This window comes from Grammomys surdaster, unplaced genomic scaffold (assembly GCF_004785775.1).
Source record: "Grammomys surdaster isolate TR1022 unplaced genomic scaffold, NIH_TR_1.0 261855, whole genome shotgun sequence".
Taxonomy (NCBI): domain Eukaryota; kingdom Metazoa; phylum Chordata; class Mammalia; order Rodentia; family Muridae; genus Grammomys; species Grammomys surdaster.
Window position 1 is genome coordinate 24,317 of NW_021625041.1, and position 11,501 is coordinate 35,817.

General features: G+C 40.3%; 1 protein-coding gene across 1 annotated transcript in view; it reads right to left on the reverse strand.

Moving 5' to 3' along the window:
- Positions 1 to 11,220, reverse strand: part of LOC114616077 (A-kinase anchor protein 7 isoforms delta and gamma-like) — a gene marked incomplete at its 3' end in the record, with an annotated part of 19,646 nt that extends 8,426 nt beyond the window's left edge. Inside the window, exons 1-2 of the mRNA XM_028761614.1 lie at positions 11,096 to 11,220; positions 5,343 to 5,482 (exon numbers count right to left, since the gene is read on the reverse strand). Coding sequence (XP_028617447.1) covers positions 5,343 to 5,482; positions 11,096 to 11,135 — 180 coding nt within the window. The remainder of the gene's footprint in view (positions 1 to 5,342; positions 5,483 to 11,095) is intronic.
- Between the last annotated feature and the right edge of the window lie 281 nt (positions 11,221 to 11,501).

An 11,501-nucleotide genomic window follows, 5' to 3' on the forward strand; every position in this document is an offset into this window, starting at 1 on the left:
GGAGGGAGGGAGGGAGGGAGGGAGGGAGGGAGGGAGAGAAAGAGAGAGAGAGAGAGAGAGAGAGAGAGAGAGAGAGAGAGAGAGAGAGAGAACACACTAAATACTCTCATTTTTTCTTGCCTGTTAACAACCATGAATGAAAACTGTTTGTAGTACTGGAATAAAAATAAAAAAATTAGGCCTCAAACCAAGGTATTCTTTACCAAATGTTTAAGATAAGAAGATTTCAAATACTTTACTACTGTAAGGCTGACTTCGCTAGTCTTCCATCCTTGCATTAAGAGTAGCAACTTTGGTTATTACAAAATGAAGAACCACAGCACCAAACACTTCTAAAAGTCCTGAAGGAAATGTGTCCATTAACATGCAAAAAGAACTTATTTAAAACTTAGTTCTTCCTCTTTTCAGCAGCTTCTGACAGTCCTTGAGAGTCTTTCAGTGCTGATGTGTTTGCAATGGTTTAGATCCTGAATGTCCCCCAGGCCCCTATGTTAGCGGCTTAGTGCCCAGGGTGGAGCTTCGGAGCAGTGACACTTTGAGAGCCTAGTGACCTGTCACTGGATCACTGGGGAAGTAGCCTTGAAGGCATTTTTGTATCCCAGTTCAAACCTCTTTCTTTTGCCAGGAGGAAAGCAGTTTTTCTCCACCACAGGCTCCATGCATGAAGAGGATTTTGGGTCTCCCAGGAGGCACAAAAGTCAAGCCAATCAAGGAAGACAAGAGTCAATCTCAGATATTTTGTTACAGAGACAGCCAACAAGATTACCTCTCAAATGAAAGCACATAAAACCACAGATGAGCAACAGCCAGATAAATAATTTATAGTCGTAGCCATTAAAACAAGTGTTACTATAAGCCACCAATTTTTCTTCTTTTAAATTAATATATAATTACATGTTAACTGCAAAACACATACTCCTATGTTATGCTATGCATATTAACTTGCTGCAATTCTAATTTATTTTCTAATCTAATTTCTTAAAAATATGAAATATTTCCATAATAAAGAATTCCAAACTACTAAAAACACATTTAAAATAGAAAAGGCCTATAATTCTGAATGCTTTCTTTTTTCTTTAAAACTAGGTGCCAAGAAGCTGAGGCCAAAAGTAGAGCAACTCATTGTGAATGTCCTGGCTTCCAAGAGCCTGTTTGCAGGTCACTAAACTGGAACTTGGAAGATATTCTTCCATTGAAACAATGTGGCAAATGGGCCTTCTTTCCCAGGCCTTCCTACCCAGCGTCATGAACGTTAATTAGATACTTTAAAACAAACAGAAAGGCGCTTAGCAAAAGATCTGATACATAAAGTCCTATTCCTATCTAATGCTCACAGTATTCTTCCATAGTCCTGCGTAAATTTGAAAAACTTACTGCTCCCTAAGTCCCCCAAAACAGCAGGGTTAAATTACGCTGCATTTCCCACGGCCATAAATCACCCTACCCCATCTAAAAAAAATTTACTATTGCTATTACGTTATGAAATAAGTATTGGTATTTTTAAGGCTTTGGGGGCTGGAACTGAAACATTTCCTTATCATAATGTGTGGACCTAGGTTTAATCCTCAGCACCATGCTTAAAGAAAAGGGAGTTCTGACTAGGGCTAGGTATGGTGGAGATGCTCTAAGGATCTCTGAAATGACAGTGGGTACCCGGTCTGTGTATGCAGATGCATGCACCTACTCCCAGAGAGCACCAGTCTAGACATGGAGAACGACAGCAGACACACTGTGGGGGAAACAAGCTGCAAGAGTGACATGTGACAACCAGAATCTATAGACCTTTAACTAAAGGATTGGGTTAGAATAGGAAGGTGACCAGGTCAAGAAGGCAAGAGAGACTCAGACAGAAGGGACGGAGGTGGAGAAGAACAGAACAGCCAAGTCTTTGAAGAACTGAGTCAGGAATACAGCTCTACCCTGATGTCAATGGGGAAAGCTTGAAACAAGCAGGTGACTGGTGTGTTCAGCACAGGGCCTGGAAAATGAGCACTCAAGGTTAGCACTGTGCCCTGAAGAAGCTGAAACTAATAATCTAGTCACCTGACCCAGTAGCATTTATAAGGTAGTGGCAGGTTACCAGGTCTGTGAAATCCAAGCCGTACAGGACTCCATCATCCTTCCTCCCACATCCCCTGTGGACCAAATCCTAGTGAGGATGGAAAGAGCTTCGCTACCTTATTACAGTGGTCCCCTGTTTCATGTACTACATCCTACCACATGCCCCCAACAACCCTCACTGGAAGAGGAGGAGTCAAGCATTGACAGCAAGAGAACAGAGATGCCCTAGGATGGGTCCAAAAAACAGAAGCATGAAGGGAGAACTCTAAACACAATTGCCTGCTGGACCCAGGCCTGTAATCCCAGCTACTCAGGAGGCTGAAGCAGAGAGATCACTGGCCCAAGGCCAGCCTAGACAATTGAGTAAGGCCCTCCCTCAATGGAAAAGTAAGAGGAATGCTGGGGGTGTGGTTTAGTGTTAGAGCATGTGCCTAACACTATCAGGCCCTCTAGTATCAGTCACGAGTACAATCAATCAATAAAACGAACCACCCAGTTAAAGCACAGACGTGCACATCAATCATGCTTGCTTGGAGGTGCAAGCAGGGATGTGCAGGCTACTCATATACCCTTGACAAAGACTGGCTCTCCTCTGCTAGGGAAGATCTTTCTTTTTACCAACTACACAGCTTTGGAAGGGACACAGTTGAAGCGGTGAGAGAGGAAGGGACACCTGCCGAGCCATCTGGGGTGACAGATGTCACAGTCTGATCACCCTCACAGCGAAACACATTGACACTTTAGTGGAATTATGTGTAAGCAACATATCAAAACAAACAGACAAACAAAAACCTGACCTCCCTTCTAGCCATAAAGTCACGCGTCCTCAGGGAAGTCACTCCAGCTGCCTACCTCAGGGCCTGGCTTACGTGCAGCTGCCCACTCAGAAGTTCTCATCCTGCTCCTGCCTAATGACCATGTGTGTATAGTCCTAAAGCAAGAGAAAACCAATCCAGACAACATACTAGCATCTACAGATGGTGTACATTTGCGTATACTCTAAGCTGTGAATCACCTAAACATTTCCAAGGACTACCTTACTGCTAGTGAAGGCAGAATGGAAATCTGCAGTCATTTTTTTCTTATTATTGCATCTTCTCTCTAGCTAGACCCTGACTCAAAGACAGGGTTATTTCCTAGAATGACCCAACAAAACACGGTTGGTTGGTTGGTTGGTTGGTTGGTTGGTTGGTTTGTATGTATGTATGTATGTATGTATGTATGTATTATGCATTATGTATTATGTATTATGTATTATGTATTTGACTGAAGATCCTTAGCAGGGCTGGGGGTCTAACTTTGTGGTTGAGCAGTTGACTGGCAAATATATGGCCCTGGGTTGGATCCTCAGCAACACTAATGGAGAGCCTGGTCCAGTGGTTCTCAATCTTCCTAACACTGCAACCTTTTTTTTTTTTTTTTTTTTTTTTTTGGTTTTTTCGAGACAGGGTTTCGAGACAGCCCTGGCTGTCCTGGAACTCACTCTGTAGACCAGGCTGGCCTCGAACTCAGAAATCCGCCTGCCTCTGCCTCCCAAGTGCTGGGATTAAAGGTGTGTGCCACCACTGCCCGGCCACTGCAACCCTTTAATACAGTTCCTCATGTTACCCATAACCATAAAATTATTTTTGCTGCTACCTCATAACTGTAATTTTGCTACTGTTATGAATCATAATATAAATATTTATGTTTTCCAGTGGTCTTAGAACCTTGTGAGAGGGCTGTTTAACCCCCTAAGGGGTCATGAGATACAGGATGGGAACTGCTGGGATAGTTAGAGAGTATATGTCACTCACAATCAGATTCAGATCTGCTTAACCTTAGGCTAAGACAGAGGAAGGCTGTCTTGTGAATGAACTACTCATTCATTCCCATGTAGCTGCTTCAGAGTTTAGGTTAATACACTATTATATTTTTCTCTCTTAAGAGAATATAAATGTTATATTATGATTCATAACAGTAGCAAAATTACAGTTATGAGGTAGCAGCAAAAATAATTTTCTTTTTTTTGTTTTTTTTGTTTTTTTTCGAGACAGGGTTTCTCTGTGTAGCCCTGGCTGTCCTGGAACTCACTCTGTAGACCAGGCTGGCCTTGAACTCAGAAATCCACCTGCCTCTGCCTCCCAAGTGCTGGGATTAAAGGCGTGCGCCACCACCGCCCGGCCCAAAAATAATTTTCAATACAATAATTTTCAATAATTTTCTTAGTACAAATGTACTGGCTGGTCCCATTTTCTACTGTTTATGCAACATTGATTTTTTTCATATTTTTAATAAATTCATACTGAGTTTAACATGAAATCTTAGGTTGGTACAGGTTGAGTGTTCCTAATCCAAATTTCTAAACCTAAATTGCCTAAAATGCCCCAAATCTAAAACACAATGCAAGAAAAATTTTCACATCTGATGTCATTGGATAAACTGTGGTCAAGACCCAGGCATACTAGATATAATGTATTAAGTTATCTTCAGGATACAGGAAGAAGGCAAGCAGGAAAAGCAAATGCATTCCTTATTCAGATGTGGACCTCCTGCCAAGATTCATCATGTGCATATGAACACCCTATCAGTCCAAATCCAAACTAATCCAAAACGTGTCAGAGCCCTGGTCTCAAGCATTCTGAGTAAGGGATACGCAGCCTACACAGCCACGAGGAATGCTTAAAGAAATGACGTTCCAATGACCCTCATCATGTGAAGGACTATGCAGCAAGAAGCCATTTCCTGTCCTCAAAGAGACGTCCAATCCTCTTTTCCCATGAGGTCACTGCTCTCAGATTCTAAAGGCTCCTCGTATACGCTGAGCAAGGCTTTGGAGAGGCTCCTGACATGGTCCTTGTGAGTATGGCTTTTACATCAAGACAGTGGGGTAAAAGATATCACAGCCTGATTACCCTCATATCTAAACATACTGGAGGATCCTCTAGAGGAATAGTAAAGTAACAAATCAAAACACAAAACCTGGCTTCTTGTCTGGTCGAAGTCCCAACATACATGTCTTCAGGGAAGTCACTCCAGATGTCTACCAATTGGTCTCCTAATGGCCTGGCTCCATTTGGCCCTGTTATCATCAACTATGATGGTCTAAGTAATATTTCTCAAAACTATTATATAAACAACTTTCTATAACTTAAATGGGAAGTTTCCTCACACAGTCCTTCTAAAATACTATCAAGTATTACTAGAACCACAAAGCAAGTGAGCTGACAAACACTTAATATTCTTTAAAAATGGTTTAGAATAAAACCTCATAGTAAACATAGGTTCTTGAGAAACCTGACCTTTTTGTTGGTGATTGGAATGGACAGGAAATAGTTGGGCTGATAATCCTTTTTGGCCTTCTTCCTCTTCTTCACGTGATCATTCCCGTCACCTCTATTTTCTTTGTTTCTCTTTGGGTTTCCTTGAGGTGCATCAGGGACTAGAGGAGAACAGAGAGAGAGAGAGAAAGCGTCTCGCACATTTAAACAATGATAACCCAGCTTAAAATGGAAGAAGATGTGTAGTATCTGTAATAAACAGCAATACTGTGTAACTGCCATTTTCAAAGATAAAGCAAGAGTCAGCAAGCACTTCCATAAAGCATGTAATCATAAACAGTTCAGGCTTCACAGACCACAGGCTCCATGTTTCAGCTATCTAATTCTGACAGAACAACAAAAGGATACAGCTGAATCCCAATACTACTTTATTTAAAACGTAGGTCAGATAGATTTATGCCTTAAGGCACCACTAACACCTCTACCATGTGTCAAAGGGTTTTGTTTTCATTTTGTTTTCCATTGTTTTTGCTTTGTTTTGCTTTGTTTGGTTTGGTTTGGTTTTGTGGAAGGGTCGACTATATAAACCAATCCCCTTTTCTTAGCCCCTCAAATTCAGAATTATAGATATTAGCCACTACATCTGAAATCATAATCTTTCTACCACTAGGGAAGTAAATCATTGGCTGGCTCCTTTGTGTTTATTTCATCCATTCTCTATGTCCTAACTTCCTCCTGCTAACCCCACTTCCTCCTGGCACAATGTCCCACCACCTGCAGCATCACTGGTGACCTAATACATGGGCCACTGTGGACATTCATGATCTAAAGGGTAGCAAGTGGAATCATGTAAGACAGGCTGTCATGTCAATTTATAATCTTTCCATTGGCTAATGGTAAGATCATTTGAGCATCAAACTGAATAATAAACTTAGTAGTGTAAATTACATCAAATGCAATCAAATCAATCAGTTCATAATGATTCCAAAAGGAAAAATTAAAATGGCAACTCAGTTACCTCTGGAAAAATCAGAGAATTATTGTAAACAGTACTCTCTTGTATGCACATGGGACAACTTTCCAACCCTGTAGTGTGTTTGCCGTTCTGTCCCCTTACTCCAGCATCCTGTTGACACTGGCAACCATGACACTGGGCCACTGTCCGCCACGCTGCCTCCCGTTTGCAGAGAGTCTGTCTTCCGGTGTTTACACCGTTTATCAGAACAGAGTATCTCTCTGCTGTCTCACCCCAGCTTCATTTTCCTTCCAGCTCTGGGATCACATCTGTGTCCTGAAAGACAATTTGCTGATATTTCTTTTACTTGCTTACACATGAAAAGATAAAAACCAAAGATTAATATAACCATCTAGCTTATGGATAAAAATATTAAAGGTTGGTGACTTGAGGTCCCAAAATGCAGAAATCTTTGGCCATGTGCCCTGGATCATTCATCATATTATTTATAGTAATTTTACCAGTTAGCAAAACGTCATCCGTGGAAGTACAGCTTGTAAACCCATAAAACTAATTTATTATACTTGTTAATGTTCATAATGACTTCAGTAGCCATTTACTATGCGCTGATAAACTCGATGTCATTGACAAAGGCTGGTACTCTCTCAACTGTAGGTTTTTGTTTCTGTTTTGTTTTTTTTTTTTTTTTAACAAAAGCACCACAAGTCATCTTAAGTAAATCTAATTTTTTTCCTCAATTCTATTTATTCCTCCAAAATTACAAAGGGGTAAATTAGAAGAGAAATTAATTAAGTGTTCCATCTGTTATTGTGGTTTGTTTTCACACTTGCTCTTAATTAAAATGCTGAGAATGAATTAGAGTTTGTTTTGGTATCTCCTCTCTCGTTATTTAAGCAGAAAAAAAAAAAATTCTTTCAAGTAGGCTGGGAGTATGTATGCACAGCTGTAATTCCAGCACTTGGGAAGGCTGAGGCAGGAGGGCTACTCTGAGCTCAAGGCCAACTTAGGCTAAACATGGAGTCACTATCTTAAAAAAGTAAATAAATTTAAGATACTAAAATGTCACAGCCCTCTTAGTCTGCCACATTCCTTGTGATGTACACAACATAAACAAAAATAGCCCAATAAAACAATTCTCAGAACTTATCCATGTATTATGCAAGACACATTTCTGTATGTGGTACTCACCTTTCCAATTAACTATATAAAGGACACAGATATAAAGGACTATATAATGTATCTCTTTTTAACTGACAAAGAATAATCACTGATATCTGTATGTACTAAAATACAATGTTTTCTATACAAGAATTTTAGATGAATTTTGCTTGATTTTTTTTTAAAATGTATAAATATAACTTAACTAGTTAATAGGTAATGAAATGATAATTTCTTCTACCTCGAAAATCTCTAATAATTATATTAGAACTCTGTGTGAGGAAGCCCACCCAGCATGATGGTGCAAGTTTACATTGCCAGTGCTTATAGGGGCAAGAGGAGAAGTTCAAGGGCAGTCCTAGCGGAATAATAGTTACGAGACCACTCTGAGCCCCGTGAGACCTTGTCTTAAAACATACATACATATAAACACAACAAATTTTGAGAACATAAAATAAAAATTAGTAATTTCTATAGAAGTGAGTTTCACATTTAGGAAACTCATGTAACTAAAAACCAACTCTCAAATGTTTTCTTTATCTTGATTTAAGTGTAGTTTGAGGGCTGTCAAGATGGCTCAGGAGGTAAGGGTGCTTGCCACCAAGCCTGATGATGTGGGTTCAATTCCCAGGACCTAAATAGTGGAGAGAAAGAACTAATTCCCTCAAGCTGTCCTCTGACCTCCATACATGTGTTCTGGCATGCACACACTCACACATATACATATCTACAAACATACATATACATTCACACAAATAAATAATGTAATTTTTAAAATGTTGCTTGGTTGTTAGGAATTGACAATCTCACATAACAACAATCAGTGAAACTAAAGCTCTGCCCGTCTTCTGTGGGAAGCAGACTGGGCTAATCCCATCAGCAAAATGACTCTCCCATGCTAACACCCACTCCACTGTCAGAGACAAACAGCAAAACCACAAAACATTTTCTGGGAAGCTTCCTGTATTTCTAATCAATTAAGCCATAGTGCACTTCTCTTATAGAGAGAAGAAACACACCCGAGTCCTGGTATGTCCTCTCTCAAGTTATGTTTGTCTGCTGGAACACGCCTAACCAACAGACACAGTTGTGATCTGGGCTGCTTTATCTCCTCACCATGTCCAGGTTCTGTTTCATGTATACATTGATGGTTTATTTATCTATCTATCTCTGTGTTCTGGTGAATGACCCTAAATGTATCTAACATTGTTATATTTGACTATACTATTTGAGAACATTTAATATTCCTATATATTTCTAGCGAAATATCCTCTTACCTAAAGTACCCCTAAAAATGCAAAACCCCATTTCTGCCAGGCAGATCCAGTATAGATGAGTCTGTACAATGAGAGACTGTAGCTGTCTTTGGCTACTTTGTGGGTTCTTCTTTCTTCTACCCTTCTTCACTCCTTCTCTTCTACCCCTTCAAGCCTCTAACACTACATAGGAGAGAATAAAGGATGGGGGGAGGGGCATCAGCATTGAGTTTCTTGGGGCAAGTTTAATCTTTGCTGTCAGGATATCTAATTTCTTCTTGTTTCTTCTTGCATGTGACTACTTAACGAATAGCCAACAATAACCAATAGCAACCATCCAACAACCACAACCCACCCTATCCCTTGGGGCCCTAGCATTTATGTACCCTCTAAAAAGTCCCTACAATTCCAACTATCACATAATTGCACAAACTATCTGCCATTGGCAGAATCACACCCTTGCTAGAGCATGAGGCAAATTATGGTCAGCCATTGTGGACAATCTGAAGCAGCCCCACATTCTACACCTGGGATTAAAATGAAAACATATTCTTACAATATTTCTGTTTTTTAAAGAAACCAAAATGCCAAAACTGTCACTACAAGAGACATCATCTAAAATGTCAGGAAGAGTGTTTTCTCTGTCAAGACTTTCAAGATGTCCTCCTCAAACAGTTTGCTGCAGGATCTAGGAGAGACTGTCTCAAAAACAAACAAGACAGAAAGGGATTAAAGGAGACACTCAAGGTCATCGTTCATTCTCCTCATGTACACATGCACCAACACATACAACTGTACACACACACACACACACACACACACACATAAAGAGAGGTTTTATAAAATAACAATTATACATTGCTATATTTTAACCCCTGTCTTATACACATTTGACCTTTGACCTGTAGAGTATCATAATGAGGAAAGTAGCTGGGTGGTGGTGGCGCACACCTTTAGTCCCAGCACTTGGGAGGCAGAGGCAGGCGGATTTCTGAGTTTGAGGCCAGCCTGGTCTACAGAGTGAGTTCCAGGACAGCCAGGGCTACACAGAGAAACCTTGTCTCGAAAAACAAAACAAAAAAAAACAAAAAAAAATAATAATAATAATAATAATGAGGAAAGTAAGAAGAAATTAAAATCTGCATTCTTTTTACAGTTAAAGTCCCACTTACACACTTTCAATGACCAAAGTCACACAAGAAGAAGATTCAGTAATCGAAACTGAAACCATGGTTCTGTTTCTCCCCTTATTCCACAGGGTCCATGCATTAAACTGGAGCTTAGAATCTGAAAGCTATCTTCCCACAGAAGAAAGCTCCCATTCTGTGGTTTGAAATGTAGGCTAACACTTAAATGGTCTTTGAACCTCCTAAGACTTATAATATCAAAGAGTGGTGTAATACTCCATAGTCACAAACAGATTTCTGTAGACTGGCCTACACCCCATTTTACATGGACAGACAGTGTTGCTCTGGTAACGAGACAGTGAGAGAGGCGAGGTTGGGGATGGAGATACTGCTTACATAAAGGGCCATCCTTCCTGAGGCCCATCCTGAGCAGAAGCAGACATCCTTTTGAAAGCATGAAGAGAACAGAGGCCACAAATGCACCTCAGTTCTTCTTCTTGGTATACAGTGGTCAAGGACCTTCTCCATCAACAGTCAGACTACTGAGGATACAGAACACTGTTTGCTTTCTGGGATTCCGGAAGTAGCTCATTACTCACACCTACTGTAAGCTGTTCAGATATACTAAATATGAGTAAGACATGGACAGATCAGAAGTGCCGACAGCTGGACAGTGGACAGGTTTCATCTCCTGCTCCTGAGTAACAGAAATGTGTCACCTTGCTAGAGGACAGAGTTCCTGTCAATATGGTAGTTCTGTTTTCACAATGACATGAAATTTCTAGTCTGATGTTTCAATCAAGTATTGGTTTCATAAAGTTTGTAGACGGAGCTCTAAGGGACTGACTGAACTGAACTGATTCTGCGTCTCTGGTTCATCAACAGATAGATGAACCTGATCAATGCACAGCTAAGGGCCTATATACACCCAAACGCCACTAACCGTTTATTACATGAAGGTGTAGGCCCTGAAATCACAGGTGGTTCTAGAGAATTAAAGTGGATTGTTGTAAACCACAAAATGATCTGCCAGGTCCGTGACTTTCAGAAGTAACCACAGAATTATCCGGTCCAAAATTTTGTGAGCCATGCCTTAATATTATCTGTGGCAGTTCGGACAACAAAGTACCAGATAACTAACTGTTAGCACTCAAAAGCATGACACTTGTGTAAAATGAAATAACTTAAAGATGAAATGTATATAACTAAATGTAGTGTCTGGGCATCTAAACATTTGTGTTTGAATACAGAACTTACCTCCACCGTCATCTTGGATGTCTACAGCAGCAAACGGCATGTCTGCCAGAGAACCTACAGGGCTGGTTTCCAGTTCCCCTGCCTCTTCCTCTTCTCTTGATATATGTTTACAGTTATTGGCATCTATTTCTCCTGTAACAGACCAGAAACAGAAGCAAGTATTACTGAATTTATATTTGTTAAACTCCAATTCAAAAACCAAACCAACTCAGCTAAATGAATTCAATACATAGTAATCTGCATAAGGAGAGGTTATTACTTGCTCCTTTAACAGAGTCTTGGGTGCTTTTTGTTTTGGTGTGGCTTAGGTTTTGTTGCTGTTGTTCTTTGGTTGGTTAGTTGATTGGCTGGTCTTTTTTTTTCAAGACAGGGTTTCTCTGTGTAATACTCCTGGCTATCCTGGACT